Raw genomic sequence first — 27,335 nt, forward strand, 5'->3', positions numbered from 1 at the left:
AAGATTCCTTACCGTCCCACAGGGTGCTGCCTGCTGAATGAGAATTTTACAGGAACAGGACATACCAGCTTGGAGGAATTTAAGTCCAAATGCCTCCTTGTAGAAGCCACAGTCTAATGATCACAAGCGATAATGTGGTTGAATCAAGAAAATGGCAAAGAGGAGACCACGTCCCTCTCCTGACATTGTTCTGACGGGATGCTGTAAGTTTTGGTCTGGGGACTGGGGCTACCCCACAGAAATAGGGACAAAAGAGATTTGGTTTGTAAAATGCTGGAAAGGGCAGGCCATCAAATCTGAAGTAAAATACTCTTCATTTACTCTCATCATGTGCTACATTATCCCTGAGCTTTGTTAGAACAATGGCAGGGCTCTTCAAACAGCTTCCCTGGGGAGACTGCTCTGCAGCTTAACAACCTTGCTCTGGAGATGTGCAAGTGTAACCAAGGGCAGAATTTAGTCTCTTGTCTATTTAACGTGTTTGCGAGGGACTGCCTGTGTTCCTGGCACTTCATAATAACAGTAATATAAATGCATTTGGATTATAACCAAATGGAGAATCTATGATTTAGCCCTTTATTGTGTTGTAATTCCCAAATGCATCAGCATCTATTTAAGTGCAAAACAGTCTACAGTTTACAAAGCTGCGATTGTCTGCTGTAAGGGTTCTGTATGAGATTATGATTCAATACAAAACACAATTCAGTGTCTGAAATTTCATTTTTAATGGTAGAATAACATCAAAAAAAGTAGTTCTTTCTCCATATGCAGTCTTGCAAAAAAATGTATCCCAAGGACTTGGCCCTTTCTAGTCATTTCTACATATATAACTGCTCATCTCTTATGCACGTATGCACTCGCACATAAATCAATGTGCTTGCAGACAGACCATATTTCATCTTGCCTTCTAACCTCCCGCTGTCAAGATATTTCCACAGAAAAATGTACACAAATAAAACTAACAGCTCCTTTTTCCCTGACTGCCAGAGTAATGTAGGGGACTACTTCTGTAAAACCAAAATCCTTCTGCTCTGTGAACAAGCACAACTGTGCAGCTTCTGCTGAGATTGCCTTTCTACCACATAACCTGTTCACACTAACTAGTGGATCAACGAGAAAAAACACAATCACATCTTGGATTTTAATGGCATTAAAAATTATTTATCTTGATAAGTTACTGGAGTCATCAAAAGCTTTTCAATTTAGTGCACAAAAAGGGAAGTAAAATGTAACTCAACACAAAGTGCTAACATTCCCCCTGACCTCTGAAGTGCTGTTTTATTGTTTGGGTGGTTTTTTTTCCTCTACTATCATTAAATGGGATTATAGAGATGCAGAAATGATCTAGAGAATCTTCATGTTGTAACATGGGCGAAGTTCTCATTTGCCATCAGTTTGGCCTGATTATGTTTAATATCTATTAAATTTAAAGACAAGAAGTTGAAAAGATTCAGAACTGTTTTAACCCTTTACTGAAAAACTGTTCGGGTTCCATGAATTAATTTTCATTTGATGACAATTAGCAGTATGCTGAGGACTTTCTTTCCTCAAGTTCATAAAGTATCTCCAGACAGTTAATGGACTTTTTTTAAAAAACAAGCAGTTTAAAAGCTCACTCACAAAAGAATAAAACAGATAACAGAGGCAAAAATTTGACCAAGAGGATAAATAATTTTATCTTGTTTTCCCTTTAACAAAATTGAACTCAAACCCACTGTGTTTATTAAAGACATAGAAAAAGTCATAAAACAAACATCTTAACAGTCTTCAAACATAACAGAATTGATGTACACAATTAAGTTTCATTAAGTATGGATTTAAAATATGTATTTCAGTTTAGCTTGATATTCCCTTTAGACCAACACCTCCAACACTCATACATGATATTTAAGCTGCCCCAAAGCAATCAACAAGGACTTTGTAAAGACTCTAACAAAACTACATGGTAAAACAGTTTGGAATATTCTTAAATGTGGAAAAAAAACCCCCAAAAAACAAAGGATGTTTTCAATGGAATCTAAGCTAGTTGTTGGAAGTACTGAAAGGCAGAGATTCAGTACACAGAGGTAGCTCAGTAAGGGTACTTGCAGTGTTCTGACTATTTAGCATTGACACAACCACAGTCAGCTACTGTCTGCTTGAACTCTTCCCATGTACTTTAAAAAAGGGAACACTCCTTTTGGGCCTGTTGTCTTGCCATTCAAAACCAACAGAAAGAGTCATCGATTTCAGTGGGATTGGGATTAACTCTTTATATACTCTGGAAATTCAGGTTTATGGAAGCAGAACAAAAAGAAACTGTCCTGAGCTTGGAAGCAGTCCCCTGCGGCAAGCAGGGCTTTTAAGCCCAGAGGATTTTTTTCCCACATGGAACCAGTTACTACCTAGAATGCGTAAGGAAGCGGAAATTTGAATTTGGCCCAAGAACTCTCCAGTTCCTCACAGGCTGGCCTGTTGATGGATCTACCTGTGCTATCTGGGGATGCACTGATCAAACTGTGAGCTCACTGCCCACTGCCCAGTAGGAGGAGAGCAGAGCCCTGGGGACACGAGCAGTGGACAGTGTCCCTCAGCCCTCTCGCCTGCTCAGCGGGGAGAGCTTGACTGCTCTTGACGGAAGGAAAGAATTCAGCATGTGCCACCTCCTGTACCTTTGCCCCATGGTCCTTTTATTGGTGATGCCAGTACTGAACAGGATGATGCTGTCAGCTCCCCGTAGTTTCTCATACAGATGGCAGCAGGAAGTGGCCATCAGGTAAAGCACCGTGGATTGGTACCAGATTACTTTTTTCCTGTTGTTCACAAGGCTGGAACTAACAGACTAGGTAAACCAAGCACATTTTATTTTCACTAAGGCAAAAGGATATGAATTTCACATGCCTATGGTCACACAAAAAGATCTTCAGTTTGTGTAAAGGCTTTTAGCCTTATTAGAGCTCCAATAATTCACATTTGCTGAAGACTTGCTCCGAGGTGTTTGCACTCAGCTGCACCTTTAGCTGCAATGTTAACCATGACACACATGGAAGCTCTGCATTTATATTGATCCCACACTGACCTATTTCTTTCCTTACTCAATATTTTAATGCACAATTGCCAGCACAGTTTTTGCAGATGGGCACACCCCCTGGTCTGGACTAGAGCATGTTTCTGAAATCTTCATCTCCCAGACAAGATGCAGTGCTGGCTGCATGTTTAAATATATGCCCGCATTCCTTTCTCTTCAATGCTTAGAAATAGTATTTTGTATTCTTTTTTTACGTAAGTTTATTAGAAAGAGTAATATTATTTTTTAAAAAGTTGTGACTGATTGTCAAACAAGCTAAGATAGTGTTTCTGTTACTATTCATTACCAAGGCAGCAATAGAGAAAACGTAGCTTGGCTTACTACAATAAAGGCTCTGTTTCAATATTAGCATCCTAAATTCTCTGTGCAGGTTTCCGTGCATTGCACAGGGGGAAGGAAAAGAAAAGAAAGAAAAACAAAAATTTGTGTTCTTCAGGGGTAAATTGTAAAAAGATCTCCTAGCTGCAAACACAAATACTTCACTCATAACCCAAGCACCAGACCATTTCTTTGAAGAAGCTTATGAGGCATTTAAGATATACAATGGCACAATATCATACAATGGAATTGAAAGAATTTTCTTGGGAAACCATTAACTTTGAAGGAATGTCTAGACAACTGTGTCAACAAATGCAAATAATTCATGCTTTTCAGCTTCTATCCATTGGATGGCCCCATGCTGAGTATACACAAACTCAGAAGAAAAAGGCATGTCACAGTCATATGACTAGGGAGTGTAACAGAGTCACACAGAAATTCAAGTCAATCTCAGAAAAAACCTTCAGAAAGCTCTTCCCCAGGGTAAGCCAGCAGCGGGATAGGCTTCTGGTCATTTTGGCTAGTTTAGAACAGTGACTTGCAGCTGGTACACCCTGGCTTCAAAGCAAGGGCAACGGAAGAACCAGCTGTCAGTCATGACCATTCACTCAGTTAGAAAAATAAACTAAAGGACTCCAAAATACTGTACAACCTCTTGCAGTAACCAACAAAGTGGCTTCTGAAAACAATCCTTTTGCCAAAAATGCATCTGTAAGGCACTTAACAGGTATTTTTTTATATATATATATATATATAAAAATAAAATATGCACTGAAGCAACATTCACAAAACGCACTTGTGTCAATTGTCCGTGTGTACAGTATAGTACATATATACATTCACTGTGACACAGGCCATCTCCACAATTATACCTTCACGGGTGCTTTGGGCTGCCTGGTTAACTTCAGTGCCTGTGAACAGGAAACAAAACAGTCAGTTTTTTATACCCTTAAAAGACAAGCAACAGCACAAGGTAAGATTCTCATTTAGAAGGGGCAACAAAACATCGTGTGTACTTCTAAGAGGCTGAGAGAGGAATCAGCGTGCAGCTGACAGGCTGTGGGTTCTGAGATGATGCTTTTGTCTCTGATAGCCCATCACAACCTCCACTTACACAGAGAGCCTTAACAGAGGAACCACAAGGACTATGGCTACAGTGCCAGTGAAGGAAGCAGAGACGGGTCTCAGATGCATTTTAGAAAGCAGCTATTTGGACCCCACTCAAACCACTTGTGGCACAGATAGAAGAGCTTCTGACCCACTTAAGGAACGACAGTGAAAAAAATTTGTGCCAACACCTTTGTGTCCCCTGGCTTCCTTCCACATGGCTCAAAGCCTGCTCAGAGGATAAGCACTGCTGCAGTGGTGGATGTCATGCACCTCTGATACTTATACCTTCCTTTCTGACAAAAGGGAAGGATAAGCCAAAATCCATCAGTCCAGAGGTGATCGTATGCCAGGGGACACCTGACATCTTTGTAGCTCTACTGTTGCTGAGGAAGAAAGAAACCCCACGACTTTTTTGACAGCAGGGTTCAGGTCTGTGCTCCTCTCAGCGGCCAGTTATGGTCGCTGAGTTATTTATTCAGTGTGTGACAGAAGTTCAACTCATGCTTCCAGTCTGGCAGGAAGCAGGCTCTCTAAGTAAGGAGAGAAATGCAATAGGCTTAGAAGGTGGTAGGTTTTCAGCTGCTCCTGTACATCAGTGTGGTCACTGGGAAGGATGCTGGCTGTTGGTGTGCTCTGCAGCAAAAAAAGCTCTGTGCCTTCTTATGTGGGACAAATTGGCCCAGGTGAGAGGGAAATTACAGAAATTAGCCAATTCCTGAAATGGAACTTCCATTTTTCTGAAGTTTTTTGGGTGAAGAGCCCTGACAGACTGGCATTTGTCTGACTTCTCGTTTCCAGCAGGTTGGCTAAACAAGCAATTTTCAGTCTGAGAGATGCCTGATGGGGCTTCTTATTGTAGATATTAACCTTTAATATTGTACATTTAAAGCTTGTAAGCACTGCTTGAAAATCACTCCAGCACAAGTGTAAACCCTTAAAAAAACCCCAAACCTTTAAAAATAAATGGGCTATACTACCCTCAGAAACACCAGCATTTAACTATTGTTAAATCCAGTCCTTTGAGATTAGTCTTTTGGATATTATTCAGCAAGAGACTTTGGAGAGAGAGACATCATTCCACACTTTGTTTGGGGAGACAATTCTTTAACTTTGTAGTTTGGCAGATTCTGCTGCCATATTTACAAAGTAGAAATACCTTAGTGTAGATGAACCTCTAAATATTTAAATTCAATTTCATACAACCCGATCACATGTACTATCATAATTAAGTAAGAATGTCACTGCAGTTGAGTACTGTGACTGGATAACCGCCTCCCCCTGCAAGAGAGATGCCAAAATGAAGCCAAGGTGTTTGTAGAAAATAAACATCAAGGGTGATGATGACATGTTTATTTTCAAAGCGGGAGACCATTATCCAGTCACAGCATTCACTTCTATTATACTTATTGCAACTGTACCAGACCCAACCTCATTGATTTTTTTCAAAGAGTAATTAAATAACATTTGTGAATAATACAGAAGACCAACTGAAGAAACTGCTGCAACAGAACAACAATCCCCCGAAGTGGTTCTACAGTGGCATTACAGTCTGATTAGCACAGGAGGTTTATTTGATGCTTAATGAATAAGAAACTAGTGCTGGTGAACTGTAAATCTCTCCAGTACTGGTTGACTGTTCTGATGCTCTGTTTAAAGGCTGCTTTAACTTTCAGCAGCTGACAGCAGCCCCTAAAGGCCATTACTGTCCTGAGAATCAGGGAGGTCTGGATGAGCTCCAGCCCCACTCTTGAGATGCTGAGGAGATGTCAGCATTGCAGGGATCATTCTATCACCAGCAGCATTAACTTTAGGCTGTCTTTCTGCAGGAATAGCATGGAATTTTCTTTATGCCACCCATAAAGTCTCCTGATAATTTCTGATTAAAAGAAAAACCCTGACTTTCAGAGTGATGGCTAATTGCCACTGGATTCTCAGATTTTCATTTTCACATACTCAGACCAGTATAAATTAACAAGGTCTGATTTCTAAACACAGTTCCTGAAAACTGAGAGTTTTCATGCTTTTTATAGTTCAGGTAACACATGAAAATCACTGATTTGGGGAATTTGATCATTCAAGATAGCAAGGTTACTTTAGTGGTGTGAAGCTGTAAAATGACAGCCATTGGATTTTGCTGAAAATTAGAAATATGAGCGTTATCCATAAAATTTCTCCACTGATAAGCGGAGAATGCAGGTTGCTGATGGAGCTGGGCTTCCCACAGTAGGTCCCAACCATCACCGAAAATGGCTGCCAAAGGTTGCTTCAGTTGCTGCAGCTTCTTGATCATTATTATCTTAGACCATTAAAAGACAGCATTAAAGTCGATTTCATGGACTAGCTTTTTGCAGGGCGGTTACTCTGAGAACCTGATGAAACCCACTGCAATTACTTCACATAGATCACAAAATGGCTGTCAGAGGTCAATACCTTCAATCTGTACTGAAATAAGCATAATTTGAATCAGCGGTGCTGACTCCAAACCCTCTAGGTTATAGTCTATAATCCTACAAGTTATCCCATGCCTAATTTTGCATGAAATGTGATGCCCCAGAGTGTTGTAGACTTCTTGTTATTGTAAAGGGTGACCCAAGTAGGGCAGGGGGGTGGGGAAGTTTTCATCCTGCTTCAATCCATTTCAGAAAGTGTCCTTATTTTACCTCATTTCCCCAGCTCCCATGCCAGCCAACACATCTTTGTCACTTCTCCATAAAGGAGATCCAAAGCTGTGATCATTAGCCAGCTAATGGATGGAGACATTCTTATGGGGCATATTCTGAATTCATAATTTGAATGAGTTTGTAATTTAAATTAACTGTAGAGGTCTATCTTCAAGCTTTGAACTTTTTCAGAGTCTTCTCAGCCCACTTTTCAAGGGGGATAAAGTTCTATGCTTCTAATTCGATACTGCTGTGACTATCATTTTTATAGATGAAGCAACAAAATAGAAAACTCCCTACCACAGGATCACCAAGAAGGAACCCCAGGACTTCAGGACATGTGTTTAGATATTTTTCCCCTCACAGCACACTTACCATTATAAATCAAATCCAGCAATTCGTACCTTTTGCCTAGAAACCATCCAGGATTTTATCGTTGGTACCAACAGACTGCCAAGAAGGATCTGAGCAGGATGATAGATGAGCAAAGGGACGGAAATTAAGGACAGGTGCTCATAACCCGCAAATACTATCTTCAGCATGGGAATCCCTGCAGGCAGGAAAACAGGAGACAGACTCTCACCTCAGACTTTGAGCTCCAGATAAAAGCAAAGCACTTTATGTTGCATTGACATTTCACAAAACAAAAAAAAAACCAAAACCAAAAACAAATTCCCAAAAATCCCAAAATGAAGACTCAAATGTTTTATATATTAAAAAATCCAACCCAAAGGAGCAAGAACGTGAATACAAAAAATACATGGCAGAGAAAGTTCTGTGACAGAAAGGGAGGAGTAGGGAATACCATAAAAGATCTTTTCTAATTATGCTAATATTACAGTAAATGAAAACTGCTGCTGAAGACTTGATATACAATACATTCTGCTGCAGCATGACTGTTCAGTTGCTGAGCACAGTTCTGTACTGCATATTTACTACTTCCTCTCACTGGGCTGTTTTGTATTTGCGTGACTGTCCTCCATCCAACCTGTCCAACTTCTGCTTGTAACCTTTGCAACCTTTGTTTGGTCTGTTTTCCACTGGAGGAGGGTCATGTTTTCCTTGTACATTCCCTCCAATTGGTGAGCTTCCAAACAAGAGCCTTCCCTGCTTTGACCGATCCATGAGACAGAAAAGGTTTAATCTGCTGGGTGAGCAATATGAAGTGATCCTGCCCACACAGCAGCTGGAGTACAGAAGTTGCTAGATGCTGGAAGAAGTGAGTGCTAAGACCTAGAGATGGGCCATTTTTCCTAAGAGCTGGAATTTGCACTCAGCAGTGCTAATTCTATCAGACATCTCCATGCACAATCTTCTCGCTTGAGGATGTGATATGTAAAATTAAATTTCATTCCCTTTTGCAGAAATGAAACCAATTATGCCTACTTTGAACATACTACTGTTCAAAATTATCTGTTTAAATCTTGGAACTTTGATACCATGTTCCACAAAGTGCAGGTGTGGGCAAAACCTGCAAACCAGCTCTGTCTTGCCTGACCAGATATTTGCATCGATGCCAACAAGAGCAGCTGCGATTCCTCAGGAGCCTCCTGAGAATGCACCTTATTTTCTCCCTCCTCTTAAACAGATTCTAGGAATCTTTTGCTGGCATCAACCTTGCAGGGAAGCAGACTACATACAGTTTTCACACAGCTCATCCAAGTGTCTCATAGAATCACAGAGTGGTTTGGGTTGGAAGGGGCCTTAAACACTATCCTGTTCCACCCCCCTGCCACAGGGACATCTTCCACCAGATCAGCTTGCTCCAATCCCCATCCAACCCAGCTCTGCCTTGTCTCCTCTCTCAGCAATGACAAAACACTGAGCTTTGTGCCACATACCCTCCATTTCCACAGGAGGAGATGTTTCAGAACAGCCAAAGCAGTCATATTTATGTAAACTTTTCTTCATATATTGGATAAACTCCCATTATCAACACCATTTCAGGTTTCCCTTAATAAAGCTGACTCCTCCCTATGTCAGCAAACAGCTTATTTGTTGAATATTACCACTTCACCAGTGTCCCACTATTGCTGACACGTGTCTAGGCTTGCTGAAATCTTCATGGTGTTTCCACAGCACCATTTCTTGTAATTATTATTACTAGCTTCATCACATTACACCACTAAAAACCTCATGCTTATGCTAGTAGCATTTACCTATGTGTATATTTCCAGGGATAGATTAAATCAAATAAATAAAGGCTTGCATACTTTATTTCAGTATTATAATTACCTTCAAAACAACATCATGGACCTATCACACAACTGCTTATTATTAACACTAATTTCTGGGGCTTGGGAATAAATGGCATTTAGATAGAAAAATGGGCATTTGCATTATGTTAAGGTATGTAATTTACCTCAAATGCCCATCATACTGTTTTTGTAAACAGATAAAGGTTTTATTGCCTGTTTCCAAGTTTCAACTTGACCCTTGTGGGTCCTTTTCTATTTTCTAATCACAGAAAAACACCCCAGAGTCCCAAGATGAACATGCTATATTCTGTTTGTAAGACAGTACCTGGTGTTTTGGTAGTGCAATTTCATCCACAGATCCAAAAACATTTTAGAAAGCTGAAGAGGGCTCCTACAGAGAATCAGAAACACTACAATGACTAGCCTAAGATCACACAGAAACTAATGCCAGAGACGTGAACAGAATGGATCCAAAGTGACTGAGACATGCTTTAGATAAGTGTACATTTTCTGAAAGAAAAGATAAGAAATTCCAGCCTAAAAGGTAAATCCTCTAGAGGAAAACTATTTCCGTAAGCTAGGAAAAGAAGATTAAAGTTGTCAAATATAAATACAAAATACTATAATTAGCGTGACAATATAATTAGATCACTGGGTGTAAAGAGGTTCTTAATTCACAGCTTGTTTAAATACATGTCACAACAATATGTTCCTGGAAGTTACTAATGTGCAATTAAAGTTTCTGTTATTTACCAGGAAATGCTAACTGGTGAAAAGAAGAAATAATAATCATTTTTGCATGTAAGGACTAGTCTAATGGAAAAAAAACCAAACCCAGCCTTGTTGCCTTTTTATGCACTTTCTGATCTTTATAATTCCAATTTTGCCAGCTGCAACTCTCTCAGAAAATATTTCGTGACAGAGATCCCCATACTGTAGTCACAAATGCTTGTGTCAGTACCATTACCACAAAGCTAAACTAAACAGCACAAGTTTTATTTATTTTTAAAAACACCATCTAAACTTTTTAGTAGCAATATGTAGTAGCTGCAAGCATCAGTATGACTGCTACTGTTTTCCACACATCTAAAACCCATGCAAATATCTAATGAGGAGAAACATGCTCTAATTGTTACTTTTACCTCTTTTAAAATGAAACACAAAAATAACTATGTTTTCCTCATATCTATATTTATAGATATATATAGATATATATAGACATAAATAAAAACACACTTGGGAAAAAGCCAAACGCTGAAGGCTCATGCCACAAACACCCATTTGTGCTGCTGTGGTTTATGGAGTTATAGGCTTCCTGGTTCAACTCTCTGCCAAAGACCCTCACTCATATCATGAGACCTCAATAACAAAGTTCTCTTCTGTGCTTTGGTGCCAACTTGGGGGTTTAACAAGCACCCCATCCTCCTCCAAAGAAGTGGGATGAGAAAGCAGCACCCCACATGACCAGGACTACTGGGAGCTACAGCGGAAGGGAGAAGGAACAAAGATCATCCTACAGGTACCCCTTTCAAACAAGATCATTGGTATTCCCAGCTTTCTACCCCAAATTTCCCTCATCCCCTTTGTTTGGGTATGTTTCTCCCACCAGTGCTCCCCCATGTTCCCATCTTTCTCCTCGCTCTTCGGCCCTGGTATTCAGACGCTGTTTTTCTGTTTCTATTTTCTTCCTTCCTCCACTCCCATGCTTCCAGCCTCCTAGGGTTTGCTTCCCAAGACCTTTGATTTTGCAGACGTGTAAATGTGGGGTACTTCCACTAAAATCACTCAGCTCCACTAAGGGCAGGGGCATCAACATCACAGTCCCACTGCAGCCAAGAGAAGAAGACAGGCCTGTGACAGGGAGCACATTTTGGTTTTCTCCCATTTTTGTATCCTCACTCAGCTCTTTTTTTTTCCACATTAAGCACTTCGCAAACCTGAGGAAAGCAAAGAAAACACTGCTTATCCATGACATTCAACAACAGCAAGGAACAGAGAAAGGACTGCTCTTACAGTCCAGTATAGGAAAGCCCTCTTTGCTCTCCATTGCTCCAGGGTATTCCAGTTTGGCTCCAAGGCTGTAGGTCATCAGCTGTGGCCAAAGGCCACTGTTTCTCTAAGAACCTGCTCAATCCTTCCCCCAGTTAGCATCCAGTATAGCCTCCCACATCCTCCCCTTTCCCCTTCGCTACTTTCACATTTCCTAAAAGGCCCATGAAAATATTAATGCTGCACTTCACTACATTTAGTTAACTGTAAAATAATAATAATAAAAAACCCTAAAAGATTTGAAGGTATTTTTAAGATAATTTAAATATAGGACTCTTTTCATCTAGCTATCACTGCAGTAATAAAAATGAACGAAATTAATTTTAATGCTCCAAGGTACTGATTCTGTGTCACTGTCACTGACAGGATCCAACTAGACTTTATGAGATGGCACTTGACTTTATGGAAGTGAGCACTATGCACACATTTACAATTTTACAGGGACTTTAAGCTGTCATGCTGAAAAATGTTTATAAAACATTAATCAAAAAATGCCTCTTTAATACAATGCATTGTCTGAAAGATGTTAGAAGGCACATATTGTAAATGGATTCTTTTTCTGACTGAAGTAATTTCTACCAAAAGCCTTTCCCCACTGCTATACAAGTACACAGTGTGGAGAGATAAAGAGCACTTTCTCAGCACATTACTACCTGATCCAAACACTTGGGAAATCACTAATGTACAGCATGCCATATTTCCATGTCACACGACACATTTGTCTAAAATTACCCAACAGAGTTTGACATTGCAGCATATTCCTTAGCAGAGCTTTCAACTGACATCTGCCAAGTAAGAACTTCAAGTAGGAGCTTTCTTCTTCTAACAAGCAAGTAAGAGTTTTCTTTTATCCTATACCCATGATGGAAGTGATAAAACAATAAGTACTGAAAATCAGGGGTTTTTTTCTATTTTAATATGTTTATTTTATGCTTGCTGGATGTGTAAGCTCCCCTTAAAGCACTGTTTCATCATTTGCTGTTTTCTATCACATTGCAATGGGTTCAGAGAACTTAATAGAACATTTTTATTACCACCAGAACACAGGCCATTATCTCTCACATGCAAAGCAGAATTACTGCTAGTGCTCTACTAGCATACTTCATTGTATAGGTTTTTTCTCTTCAATGACTTTATAACAAACAACTTATCCTAAACCTTTAATGCCTACGTTACTTAAACATGCTCCACATCACAAAACACTGCAGCATTTCTTCTCAGGAGCAGAGATTTGGGGCAGAACAAAGAGGTCATCCTAGGGCTATGGAACCATTAGGCATTCTGGAATCAGAATGCCAAAGAACCCTCACAAAGAGGCAGTGGAAATACTTGGAAGTAAAGCTTTAGCCTCTGAATTTTTACCTCTCTCTTGTACTTGTCAATGCATTTCAGAAGTCTCAATTGCCATAATCTTCAAGTGTAATACACAAAATGAATCAAGTGTATGATGGTAGCTTCTCTGACGCTCTCTATGCTACTCTCCTTCTGAAGGATCCTCTCAGGGATTGATGTGAAAGGAACATTATTGGTCAAATAGCTATTTCTTCTTTCATCTGAGAAAAGGCCTGTAAAGAGGGGCACATACTGCACTGAACCTCTCCCAAGCTGCCGGAGCAGGGCAGTTCTGAATTTATGCCAAATGAGCACCTGAAATTTTACTGCCAAGTTTCAGAATAGCTCTGCATGGAGACCAATGACTGCATGGTGGGAAGGGGTGGTGAGATTCAGGCAGAGCCCAATTTAGAGGATTAGAAAAGAGTTGTTCATGAGGAGAGCTGCCACAACAGCAAGATATTGCTCATCTCACTTGAAAACTTTCTTAAGGGTTTCCCTCCTTCTTTCCAGGCAAATCATTGCTGTGGTTAGTTTTGAGGAGACAAAAGGTTACACACTATGCCTGTCCTCAGTGAGGCCGAACCAAGGATAGATGTTTCTTGCCCTCGTTCAGACTGTGTTATGACATACTGGGATCATGACAGAAGAAGATGCTTTTGAAAAGTAACTGGATTTGTTTTTCTACATCCATGCCCTCTCCAAAGCATGCCCTGAATTCAAGTTAAATGCTTTTCCCTCAGGACCAGTTTCTTTCAGGTATGGGAATAGCTAAAGGATACCTGACAACCTATAAGAATACAAATATTTGTTTGCTACTGACTATTCTCATTCCAGCCAAAGAAAGCAGCTTCCAATGTAATATGAGATCACATTATATTGCAGGGAGAATTGTGCCCTTTTGCCCACATACATGCTGTATGAAAAAGACTCATGCTTAAAATGTTCTCAGGGAAAAAAAAAAAGACAATTTCTTTTTCAGTATGTTTTCATATTTCAGGTCAGTGACAAGTGTAATGGAAAGCAAAAACCAGGCTCATGGAATGGTAAAAGCAAACATCTGAGGGGGAGATTACACAAGGGACTGTGGGATGTTAAGAGACTCTGGAAGAACTGCAGGAGAAAACTGCAAAATGAAGGCTGTCCTAGCTCAGTTTGGAGGTCTTTGTGGACACTAATGTTCATAAACATTTCCACGTTTTTCCTTCTCTTTGGAAAGGAACAATTCCCTTGCATTACATTAAATTACTTACCTCTTTGCAGCACTAGAATTACTGGCAAGGTTCTGCACTTAATCAGTGATGTGGCCACGTACTGGCCATACAGTTCTGCTGGGATGCAAGAATTTACACTATAAAAGACTAGACTGGTCTAATATTTATGTAAAGAAGGAGGAGGAAGAGGAAGAGAAATTAATGAGAAAGAGGGTATTCCTTTTGCTAGAACTCTAACAAGAATTAAAAAAAGGAAGAAAACCTAATATGCTTTGAATGCTTTTGCTAACTCTTTTTTCTTCAGGTAACTGGCCCACTATACTCACACAGAAATCAGTAATTCAAGTGCAATATAAGTACAGTAACCAGAGAACAGCACATCTTGATACTATCAAAGTTCTAAGGAAATAAAACTGCAAAAGCTGGGAGGAAGAGAAAGAAAGTACAGTTTGTCTGTTTCTGGGGTTTCAACAGGTGCATTCAGTTTGGAAGTGATGTTTAAAGAACAACACAGGCAATCTTACCAGCTGCTAACAATGAAACATTTAACACCAACAACTGAAGACTGGTGCCTGAGACTCCAGAACACCTCCACCTGGCTGACAATATGGTGGTAGGAATTAGTTAACAGAGAATTTAGGAATAATTTGAACAACCGTAAGTCATTTTTCATATGTGACTTACCCTTAATTTGGTACCACAATGTGGACATAACAACGTTGTAAGCCCATACTCACACTTCAGTGCTTTTTTTATTGCTTGGGTATCAGCTCACTCCTCATACACATACCCTACTCAAAGCACAGACAGCAAGTGGATAATGAATTACAAATTTGCTATCAATAACTAAGCTACAAAATTAAAATGAACAGAATTTAAACACTTTTAAAAGGTTCAGTAGGTGAAACCTACTAATGAAAGGAATTCTGGACAAAGAGATGGACAAGTGTCCTAAAACCATGAAGTTGAGATTTGATTAATTTGATTATTTTCTTGAACATTATTGCCCTTCCACATACAACTGAGGCTAAGATTTCACAGTATTCAAGTTTTGATTACATAGATTTATTTACACGTATTACTTAAAAAGCCATGAAAAGCACGTCTTAGAGTTGTTCTTATTATATTTGTAAACACAGGCAGGAAAGGATTATGCTCCAACCTGTTTCATACTATCTTTTAATCAGATTTTTTTAAAAAACTTTTTCCCACCTGTAACCTTGATGCAAAGGAAAACATAATACACAAATTCATTATAAAGAGTAAACCAAGAAAGCCCTTCTTTTCATAAAGGAAATAATCATAATTTTTTCCTTTCTTCATCTAATTTCTGGCTAAGAAAATAATATACGAGGCCAGAAACCTTACTGCTCCATTTGGGAAGGTATTTTGAGAAAACAGCGCCCTACACCTTGAAATCCTATGGGATACTATTTCCAGCTATAAAACTGTGGATAGGATTATGTGCTTGCAGTGTTTATGGTAGCTTTAGAGCTGGATCCCTCTTCCAGACTCCCAAACTGTGCTGCAATAGGGGACTTCTAAATTTTGCTGCTGCTGTTGATTTTTCACATCTTTGCACCCACTGCTTTAGAAGTGTCTGGAGTCAGCAGCTCAGAGTGGCTGCCAGAAGGTGCACTGAGAGCAGCAAATGTAGATGCAACTCTCTCAGGGACACTCAACATCATCTTCAATAGTCACCAGCTTCAGTGTGGGTGACACTTGTAGCCTCTGCCAGCTTGAGGTAAAAAAAAAAAAATCTTGAGTCATGTCCAAACATGGATCTTCCCAAGGGTAACCTGTCAGCTGTTTGCTGAATATAATGCAGTCTCTTAAAGTAGATAAATTAACTTTAACTGTTTTTGGTGGGGAGAGAGAACTCCTGTGTCATTATCATTTTACAGATGGGGATGTGTGTTTACTTTTTTTACTTCATTATAAAGAGGTATGAGCTTGCTGTCATTAAAAACCTGCAATCTGGTTTTTAGTGTCTGATCCAATTACGTGTGCTTCTGGAAAGACACACAACCAAATAAATAATTGGAGAGGTGCAACTCTGAAATGACAATTGTTATTCATCGATCTCTTTCTGCAAGTCAAGATTGAGAGATGTAAACTTCAAGTGAATGAGATCTCCTGGGTGAGATTCTTCAGTTCAAACACAGTAAACAACTGTTGTCCTCTGATGCACATTTTAGTACTGCTGCAGGCAAACTTTCTAAATATTAATAAAAAACCTATACAGATGAAAAGGAAGCCCTAGGAGCTGGTACAGAATTTCTTGCCACATTCTAGGTCTAATCAAAGAAACATATGTTTCAGGTCAGAAAGGAAAGGAGATTCCCTAATTTGCTCTAGTATTTCCCCTTCTGGAATCACAGAGCGGTCAAAATTGACTAAATTAAAACAGATTAAATGTACTAGATGGTGATACTTGCAGTTAAAAAAAAAAAAAAAAGGGAGAGCCAGGTATTCTGTGCCCAAAAGCCACCATAACTCACTGGATTATGCCATTTCCTACTGTCAGACTGGCCTGCCAGCATATTTCCCTCTGCAAAGTTCAGCCTCAGGGATGCTCTCAGGTCTGAAGGAGGCAAGCAGGGGGTGCATGGCCAGTCACATATGAGTAACAAGGAAAAATAAGAGAGATGCTCTGGCACAGATGATGCCAGTGACCACAGCCTACCCAAAACTGTCAGTTTGACTTCCTGTGAAGATAGTCCCCCCATGTGAGGGGTGGCCTAAGTACGACAGAAATGCTTTCATGTGCAAGATGGCATCTCACCTTGAGGAGATTGGTGTGTGCAAGCAGGAAACACTCACCCTATCCCCAGTTACAGAAATCTTCTGTCTATATTTCAGTTTGCTAATATTCTGATAGATATAAACACATCTACATAAAAAATTATATTATATCATATTATATATATCCATATATACATGGTTTTGCAGCTGTACTGGAAATAGGTAACAGCATTTCCCAGGCATTCTTTGGGGTCTACTGAGAAAGAAGACATGACAGTTACTTGGTGATAATCTGACTGATAATACTGGTTAGTAAGAATCAAATGTTGCCTCTAGAAGACTGCCAAGCTAGGAAATGTGATCCACCTGCCTAAAAAAGGAAGATGCTAACACGAGAAAAGTGCAGCAGATCAAGATGCTTCTGCTCTCCCCACTGTCATCTCATGTAACACAAATTCCTTGGCTCTTATTTTCCAGAGACAGAGAGGAGAATCACAGAGCTGAGGAAAAAGCCCAGTCATCTGCTGTTCCTTCCAAGCTGTCATGGGTTAGCAAGCATAGTCCCAGAAGTGATGTCCTTGCTAAGGGGTGCTTACAGTTTCCTCTGGGACCTGATAGAACCTATCAGCTGGCCAGTTTGAATATGGACAATTCTTTAAGCCACTTACAATTGTGACCGCCTCTGTGATACACACTTAAGAAAAGACAAACCCCCAACCCCCCCGCCCCCACAGGTATCTCGTTTCTGGTGCTGGGACAGGTGGCTGCGGGCCCCGTACGGGGGCCAGCGGGCCCGGCCCAGGTTGAGCCAGGCCACGGCCATCCTGGAGCCGATGGGCCCTGCTCCACCCACAGAACCACCCCCGCCCCCCCCCCCCAGCCCTGCTATGGGCAGACGGAGCAGCCCGGCTCCCCCTCTCCAGTGCTGCCAAGATTCAGCTGAAGCTGCACGGCTGTCTGGCAGAGGTCATGTGACCAACAGTGATAAGCGACATTCCAGCTGCAAGGCTGAGATGAGATTAACCCTTTTAGTGCTGTGGAGAGCTGAAAACCTGAGGGAAGAGAAAGAGGAGATGCTTAAAGCTGAAATTCTGTTGTGAAGCTATAATATATCAGAGTACCCGCTGTAATTTCATGAAGGCATGGGGAGTGGAGCGTTCAACTCATACTTGTGAGCAAAAGCACCTGCGCTGAGATAGGCAGATGCTGACGCAGCTGTAATTTCATGAGAAGTTTGAACAGGGAGAGATGGAAGCAATGAGGACTTTTGCTCCAAATGGAAAAGGAGAAAACCTCAGTTCCTAGAGACGCTCCCAGAGATAGTCCTAGAGCGGAAGATGAGGAAGACCCTTTGCTCCCAGGGAAGGAGAAGGGCCTCTGTTCTTAGAGATTAAACGCTCCCTGAGATGGGTGAAGAGAACTTTTGTTTCTGAACAGCTCAACCTTAAATTTATACCCCAGTAATTCGAGAGTGGACCCTCGAAAGCAGTTGTGGGAAAAGCTGCAAGTCGAGGGAAGGGACTCACATGCGAGCAGAGAACCAACCCAGGCGGCTGTCTCGTTGTGATAAGGTTTTCATAGCATGGGCAAGAGAGACTCCTCTTCCTAAATGGACTGAACAAGTTTATTATGGAAGTGACAAACAGACTGAACATCTCAAGGGTTGTATTTTTACATTGTCAGAGGGAGAAGGGAGAAAGGTGGGGGGAGGAGAAGAGTTCTGAAGGTGTGGTATGAGTTTTTTTCTTCTTTTAGGTCTGCTAATAAACTTCTTTATCTTCTTTCAAGTTTGGTGCCTGCTTTGCGTTTCTCCTAATTCTTACCTCACAGAAGGTAAATAGTAATGAGTATTTTGGACCAAACCACTACACAAGCAAATGCTGGGCAAAGACGGAAGTGATGAGAAAAACATTTCATTTTGGCTGAAAGAATAGCTGTATCAAAACTTAAAAAAGGTTCTAGCAGTCACTAAGCCCACTCCTGAGGGATCTCAGAAGCAGAAATGGGAGAGTTCCTAACTCTCTGGGCAGTAGTCAGGGGTCCAGACACAGCCTTTAGAAGACACTCATTCTTTGAAGCATCCTCCTCCCAACAGCTTCCCTTCTTCCCTGAGGGGCAGCACCCACCAGTTCTAGGCAGAGGAGTAGCCAGATCCTTTTTACCTACATCGTCCTATCGGACACCTGGGGAAGGAATGAGACTAAAAGCCTGTAAAAGATACATATGCAAATTCAAGCACTACCAACACCAGGAAGTATGACGGGATGTAGTAACGTCTCCTGTCCCACACTCACGGGAAAATTTTGAAGGTAAAAAACAGCATCAAAAGTCTTACTCTTGAAAACTTTCAGAGTGCAATTAACCAGGATTATTTCCTGTATCTTTACGTGAAAGGCAGAGTACCTTGATGAATAACTGCCTTAGAGGAAAGTTCTCTGCCAGGAGCAGAGAAAAACCACCACACTCCAAAAATACCCGGGAATAGCCTGAATACTCGCTTAGGGCAACACACATGATTTTGCCATCTTACCTTCCTATTACAGAATGATTAAGAGATGCCTCCTTTTTAAAATCATCCACCTTTTATCTTAGCACAGTTAGAATATTTTAGCATTTTTCTGTTTAAAGGAGAAAGGTGATTATCACCACACAATAAAAAGAGTCTGCAATGGATTACTCCAGCATTTCAATATATTATTTATCATGAAAAATCTCATAAGGTGGTGCCTGTAGCAAGCATGTGCAAACTATAGATACCTGGGAGCAGACTGGAGCTATATGTGAGCACGATGCACTCTGTCCCACTCTGCAGCTGGGAAGCTGGGGGAAGGCATGGGCTGATTAATCCACAGCCTGGATGATCCCCGCTCAAGCAATTGTCTCCAAATCTACTTGTGCACTACATCAGGCTTTTAAGAATTGTTCAGGTACAGACCATTGGTTCTGCACTCAAGCAGTAAGAAGCTGAGTATTTAAAAAATAAATTTGAATTAAGTAAAAACAAAAGAAAGTTGGTGTTTTGGCTTTTATTTCTAGAATGAACTCTACCTTGCCTGAAAGTATTTCGTAGGCTAGAAGCTTTGACTGTATTACTTGAAGGGCTTTGTGGTTAAAGAACTGCTACATTGCAGAATCCAAATGAGGAAAAATAAGCTCTCCGTCACAAACAAACCCTGATTTTATTATTAGGTAGGGTATTTTTGCTGTTTTGTTTTACCAATCTGCTGTTCATCATACCTCCAGTATTAATATTTGCCCCTGTAGTAGCCAAAATAGGTAACATTACTTTTATTTTTGCTGATAAAATAATTTTACATAGTAAATGCCAAGAAATAAAGCAAATAAATATTTTTTGACAATCCTGAATTTTCCTTTCAGAGTTGTAACTTCTAGCTAGCAATTCATTTTCTGAAGAAAATAAAATAACGTTCTGTATTTGGCTGCAACTTTTGTGTAAGTGCAAGCAACAACTGCAGTATTTTTTTAAATGAGCCACAGTGATAGCTTTGCACTTCCTTGAGGCCTCTTCTCTTCTCACTGAATGAACTCCAGGGAATGGCATCATGTCGGGCTTTCCAGATGGATTATGTGAAGCCATAGCTCAATGTCATTTTCAATAGCAAGGCTCATAATTAAAGGTCAAATAGTCACTTCATCTGCAATCAATCAATAGAAGAAGTACTAATACTAAGTACTAATCAATCAATGGCAAATGCACTAATAAAAGCCATGCATCAAATGTCTGCATATGTGTGTGCTCACATGTACCGTGCATCTATGTGAGCAGGGAAAAGGAGAGAAAGAGAACAAAGTGGGGGTGAAAATGCCAGAGGCCATTGTGAATACTATATTTATCTTGGCTCCTTGCAAGTTTATATCCTGTTTCACTCATTAGGTGAAATGCAAATAAACATTGGTTTTTCTGCATGTGTGATGCCCTGTATTCAAAACCCTGCCGAAGCACCCACCTCTTCACAGAAGTAACGGCTTGTGCTCCTACAGAACACAAAGGCACCTACCCTCTGTAATTTGTCCTTACACAAACCCGCCCTGCACTCTGATCTTTGAGACAAAAAGTGTGTCAACTGTTCTGTCTACAAAATAAAACCCAGCATATGGGAACAGCACTCATCTCCGTGCAGAGCAAGCACTTATTCATGGATGCAACAGTGGAAGTGGCAGTTGGCCTCATGAGCATGCACTGCATGGGAATTAGCTGGTTTCATAATATGGTGTGGGAGAAAGTGACTTACAAAAGTCTTCTCATGCCTCTCCTATTACCACTTCTAAAGCTTTAAAGCTGTCAGCTCTTCTCCCACTTTAGTCGGTGCCATTCTCAGCTCCCCAGGGAATGGGCCAGACGTACCTATTTGGAGTTTCACCTGCCAAGCTGAGAGAAATCAGTTTCAAAGCGAAAGAACAAGTGTTGGGGGGTCATTTATACACTACCACTGGAATCTTGAAGACAAACAAAGCAGAGCTCCACAATGGATGTGAAATGAGAGCATGAGCCATGTTTGTGCTTTCAGGCATTGCAGTGACAGAAGGAAAAGGAAAAGCTCTCTCCACCATAAGCGAGCAGAAGATCTCTTGTTGCATAGTTTATAGTAAACACCCATGGACAAATAGAAATGTGCCAGAACAGCAAAAGAGTAAGGGTCAAAATGCCTGTGTTTGTCTTGTTTCTGCTAAGATCAGGGTGGACAGGGAAATATTTAAGTGTCATTCAGAAACAGCTAATCCTTAAAAACAGATTAGATCTACTCTGCTCCCACCTTCAGTGAAGGAAAAAAAATGCTTCCTGCTCTGGTTAACATTTCTGTTTACATCATCAGCTCAGGGGCACGCTTCTCATCACACCCTGGCTTTGTAAAACCCAATACTCCTTATTTTCACACAGATTTGTTTTTATACAGTTCTACCTTATCTGGTACTAACACCAAACAGAATAAAATATCAATGGTCTCAAACCCAGTCAGCTGGAATCTGATACACAGCAGGCACACCTGGACACACATGGAGTAGAGGTGCACACAAGCACAGCAGGCACCTCAGGCTTACCAAGGACAGGCTCCCAGGGAACTGCCAAAAGGAGCATTTCCCCATCCCTCTCCCAGGATGACTGGAAAGCAGTCTGTCCCAAAGCCGACAAACAGAACAGTCCATAGCTGAGAAACCTGTTTCATTTCTTTTCATATTTATGGCTGGGGAGAAGCTGCAGGAGTCCTTGAAGTAAAGGTGGCCAAAGTATTTTTGCTGGGGTACTCGGGCAAAGAAAGCTGCAGAATACAAAAGGTGGCTTGTGAGGCTATGCTAATACAAGCAGTAACTTGGAATTGGGAAAATGTGAACTAAAAGGTCAAGGGACCTAGGAACTTTAAACTGAGTTCTTCTGAAAAAGAAAATAAAATAAAAAAATTGAGAGTGTAGTAGCAGAAGAAAAGTGAACTGACTCAGCTGTGTGCACAGTGTCAGGTCAAGACAGGTTGCATAAGGATGCTCAGTAGAGTGAGTAAAAGAAATGAATAGTTCTCATTTTTTGGGGGGTGATGGCAAGCCCCTTTTAGGACTTAAATATTTAAAAAGGCTTTGTGCTTATTTTCTTAGTGTCATGGCAAGCTAGCAGAAATATTCAACAGAGCATATATAAAAACTACTCTCACTGGGGACAGAAGGGGAAACTTGCACATTTGTGCTGCTAAACACATCCAGCTTCTCCAGCTTTTCTTCTGTAGTATCACAGTTGTGCCCTAAGTTCATACACCCCTCCAAACAGCAAGCACAGCCAGTGTGTTATGACTTACGTGTGCAGTTGCTTTTTACAAATACAAGTGTAACTCTCCTGAATACAAGCTCATTTATTAGTTCGAGCTCAGCTTCATAGAACATTTGGCTGGAAAAGACCAATGTCATTTCATCTATGTTCTGCTCCAAGGCAGGATCAACTCCAGCTATTCAATTCCCATCTGAGGCTTGTCTACAATGATAGGAGATTGAAGACATCAATAGGCGACATATTCCAAAGCTAAACTGTTTTACATTAGACAGGTTTCCCTGATTGTTAGCTTAAATCATCACCACTGTAACCAAGTCCTTCCCTTTACAAAGTCCACTGTGACAGAGTTACTTTCTTCCTTCTTTGCATCAACCTTTTATGAATTTGAAGATCACTACAGTATTTCAGTTATCTTCTCTCAACAATCCCAATTGCTTCAAACTACCTCTGGGGTCACATTTTTGAGGTCTATGATCATTCATGGCACTCTCCTCTGATGTCTTTCCAGTTAGTCCACATAATTTTTGAATTGTGGAGCCCAAAACATTGTGCAAATTTCAAAAGCCATAACACTCTGAAGCCATACAACTTTTGCTACTTCTCTGCAACCCACAGCACCCTGTGCAAAAGGAAGGTAGGTTAGTTTAGTATGCTGCGTATTTGACAAAGCTATGGGGCTGTCACTCACTGTTCTTCCCACACTGTTAAATTAATTTATTTAATGACTTGGTTCAGTAGTTTTCTACAAAATGAAGTTAAACTCAGTGATCTATAATTCCTTGTCCCCCTCCTCATTTCCACTGTAAAAAGAGACATTACGTTTGACTTTTCCTTGTCTTCAGGAACTCCTCCACTTCCCACAGACTTTCAAAGGCGCTTGCTAACAGTTCTGCAGCACAGGCCTGGCTGAAGCAAAGAACCCTGAGGTGAGTTTCGCTCTATGAAACTGACTTGGAAAACATCTCACTTAAGTCCCAACTTGTTCTTCCCCTGTTTCAGGCTGAGCTCTTACATTGATATTGACACTAGCTGTGTTCCTCTTTCACAGATACTCTTGAAAAGAGTCAGATATTCAGTCATATATGCTTTACCAAACATCTGTTTTTATAGTCTGAGAACAGTCCAGTTGTGTCCCTGACTGAACATAATGGAGGGACTAGCAGCAAGTGGCTGTAAGCATTTCTGATTTAACAGTATTTTGTGCATATCCATCAGAATATCTTATTATCACTATGGGGTTGTAAGTGACAAATCTCTCTATGATGTTTGGATAAATTAATTCCAAGAAATAAAGCTATCCAAAGATTCTGCACATACATTTTGCTTATGTTAAGCAAAAGAGTATTGTCTATTTGTGATTTCTGAATACACTACAACCTTTGATTTTCACTTGTACATTCCAGCATTTAGATGCAAGATTTTTCTGTCAAACTGGGCAGATACACCTTGCAATCTCTTCAGAAAGAAACATGAAATTTTATCAGCACTGAATTAGGCAACAGAACAGAAACAAAAATACAGCTTTCCACAAATCAGGTGGTCTTACTCTACAGCCACTAAAATATCAGCTGAGATGATTGTGTTCTCTGCCCTGTAGAAAGGATTTATTTCATCTGTGCAAGAATATTATCCTACTATTAGTATCATACTGGTAGCAGTACTTGTCACACTAAAACCAAAACCATTTAAGCAGAAAACCCAGCAACTAAACCAACATTTTTTTTCAACACAGCAAGGTATGAATGTTACTGTTGTTTTGCTCACAAGCTTATCTCCTGACTTACCCAGGGTGAGGGATTTGTGTGTGGAACAGAAAATGATAGCCACTGTGTCTGCTGGTGTGAAAGTAGAGTTATTCCTAGAAAACAAAAGAGTTTTCATAACCTCTGATAGCAAAAACCTTCTTAAAACAGCATCTATCAAATACAATACTTTGAGGATCCATATACACGTGCACATCACTTTGATCAGTGTAGTGATAGAAATAATTCTACCCATAAATGAACAGTAGTGTTTGATTTATTTTCTTTTAGCAGAATTGTTTCTCTGTTGTGTCAAGCTCTCTAATGAATACACATCCATGTGAAGGATAGGAATTTTGAAGACATGGTGTGTAGGACACAACTTTATTCCAGCCAAGGTTACTTTTTCAAACGTGCAAAAATATCACAGCAGTGGCCACTTGCCTCCGCAAAAAAAGAGAGAATGACCTATCATTTCTTTTCCTAGTATGGAATAGTAAAAAAAAATGCTCAGTTTGGGCAACATATTGAGTCTACACTAAGGAGTTAGCTTCCACTTCAGAGCAAAACTGCATCTAAGGGCTTACACACTGGGACTAAGGCCAGGAGGGGTGGGAAAATGACATATAGAGAGAGAGAGATATGACTGGCCAATGGATCACTCTTTAGTCCAAATTAGGAGTAATTTTATGAGATTCTAAATATTCACCATACTGAGTTGGTGATTGCTTAAGGCATTTTAGATTTCACAGCTGGGGCATATCTTCCCCCCACGTTAGGTCTAGCAGTTCAGAAGTTATTTTAAAATGCCTTTTAAGGCCAGGATATGATCTTGTCACAGAGAAATTTTCTTCTGCACTAAAAGAAGCCTAAGTAGCTCTAAGACACTGTACCCTTCTTTGTGATTCTCCCTTATGGATATTGTATAATTTATATGAAGCATTTGTCTGGAGCCTGTTGTATTGTGGCACTCCCCATTCAGCAGAGTGCTGCTAAAACAAATACTCCAGTAAGCCTAAGTGAGAGGACAACTGTGGCTACTCCAACCAGCTCCAGTGAGGCCCTGACTCACTGGCTAACACCATTCTCACTACTTTTTGAGAAGTGAACATACAACAGTCCTTCCTGGTTGATATTTTAAAAAAGAAAAAAAAAAGCTCTACCAAACATTAGTTCAGGACAACTGTCTTTTAAAAATCACCATATAAATGTAGCAAATTAGACATATATAGGGAAGAGTGAATTGCCAGCCCAGCAAATGTATCTTGAGATGCAAAAAGTCAAACTGAGTTCTCTCTCTCATATGTCATCAGGATGTCTGCAGGGCAAATTATACCTTCAGTGACATCTGTGCAAATCCATTTTTTTTCAGTGGATGAGGTATAGCAGTGATTGATTGAGATTTAACAACTCTGTAATTAACACACAAGAAAGGACAGAATTCAGGTCCTGCTCTCTTAGCCTATGAAACTCTAACAGAGAAAATGCAGTAAGGACAATATGAAATACCAAAATGAGGTCACCCCTATTCAGAAACCTGCCTTTACACATTTGCATAAACTTTATCACCCAAACTAAAGATAGCACACAAAAGAAATATTCAAAGGTTGTCATTCAGCACATTCAATTACCTTGTGGAGAAGAGGAAAGTCAAAAACATGAAGCTCATCTGAACAGAAAATACTGGAAGAGAAACAAGCTAAAATTAGATCACAATTGCAATTGCTGTGCACATGCCTTTTGTCCCCATATTACAAGTCAGAAACTAGGCTGGACCAAGTCTATCCAGAGAAATCCACTGACAGACAAGCTGGACTGCCTGGAAGAACACCACAGATCATTATATCCAGAGAAGCCAGAATTAATGTTATGGCTGCACAAGTCCTTCCTGGGATAACTCCTCTGAATCAAGTATTTCCTGACACGATGAATGGCAGGAAATAGTGCATATGCTGCACAAGTTTTGCTTATTGGGTTGACAACATAAAATCTGTCAGACATGCTCTGGTTGCTGGGCATTTAGACTTTCTATTTTACAGAAGAAAGCACAGTGTACAAGCATGATCCAAATAAACATTCTCAACCCTGGGTATATTAATCATGGTCATTCATGGGGAGAAGAAGAGAAGATCATCATAGATGTTCGAAATCTCTCTCTGAGACAAAGGCTAATTCCTGGGCTGGGCAGTGTGTGTCAGACATTTCCTTCAAGCTCAGTCAGCTCTGCAAGTGTGGGTAGTTGTGAGCATCCCGAGGGGAGCTCTCCTCTCTGCCAGTTCTGCTGACACTCCCAGGGGCTCTGGGGGGCACAGAGCCCACACTTGTGCTGCAGAGATGTGGGGAGAAGCCTGTGGCTTCCCCCTGAGTAGCTGCAGAGACCAAGCATCATCCCAGAGCACAGGAACTCCCCACAAGGCTGGAGGAGAGACCCTGTGACCTCCACAGACCTTTTCTGAGTTTGTGGGTTATGAGGAAAGGTTTTACTTGCAGCAGAATCTGGGGTGGGTCCTCTCCCTATTCCTTGCAAAACTTCTGAAAGCAGTAAGGCTGGCATGCCCCATAGGGCAGTGCAAGTCAAGACAATAAATTTGATTTTGACCCCAGTTTACAACTGGGAAACATGGCAGGGATATTAGCTATTACCAGCGACATTTTCTATTCTCTTACATACATTTCCTAGAATGTATAAATGTCACCTCAGCATGCACTTAATTCCTCCTTCATGAACTAAGGGAGCAATCCATTGTTCCTGAATTACAATTTTTCTTCAACTAAGTATGTTAATTTAATATGCACAGAAAAAAAACAATCCCTTATTACACATAATTCTGTAAAACAATAAATGTGTTGCTACCAATTATTCCTTGTGAATATTTTGCCGTGGCTAGAATATTAGCATAAAAATTACATAAAAACATTAATCAGCAGAATAACAAACTCAGTTTCATCTCAAACTCCTCGTGCTAATTTCACTTCCTGGTGTAACACAACACCTGCATCCAGCCAACACATCCAATGGTGATATGATACAGAAACTTTTTCTAGAAAACAATGTGCATACCCCATCTCCAAAACTTCCTTGGTTTTTGGTTTTACAAATATTCCAGAAAAAACCCTAATTGTT

General features: G+C 40.4%; 1 protein-coding gene across 11 annotated transcripts in view; it reads right to left on the bottom strand.

The window, feature by feature from the left end:
- Positions 1-701: 701 nt before the first annotated feature.
- SLC10A7 (solute carrier family 10 member 7) overlaps positions 702-27,335 on the bottom strand; it is a 143,679-nt gene continuing 117,045 nt past the window's right edge. For 5 of the 11 annotated variants that reach the window (XM_042049402.1, XM_042049404.1, XM_042049399.1 and 2 more), the window contains 3 exons: positions 25,843-25,894; positions 24,254-24,327; positions 21,644-21,972 (listed from right to left, as the gene is read on the bottom strand). In XM_042049402.1, coding sequence (XP_041905336.1) covers positions 21,659-21,972; positions 24,254-24,327; positions 25,843-25,894 — 440 coding nt within the window. In that variant the 3' untranslated portion in view covers positions 21,644-21,658. Of the gene's footprint in view, positions 4,297-7,530; positions 7,706-9,678; positions 9,745-21,643; positions 21,973-24,253; positions 24,328-25,842; positions 25,895-27,335 lie in introns of those variants that run through there. The other 6 variants (XM_042049408.1, XM_042049403.1, XM_042049406.1 and 3 more) reach the window with 4 other exon arrangements.

Source organism: Corvus kubaryi, unplaced genomic scaffold (assembly GCF_017639235.1).
Source record: "Corvus kubaryi isolate FWS band 111438036 unplaced genomic scaffold, C.kubaryi_AGA036_p1.0 71, whole genome shotgun sequence".
In the NCBI taxonomy this organism is placed as follows: domain Eukaryota; kingdom Metazoa; phylum Chordata; class Aves; order Passeriformes; family Corvidae; genus Corvus; species Corvus kubaryi.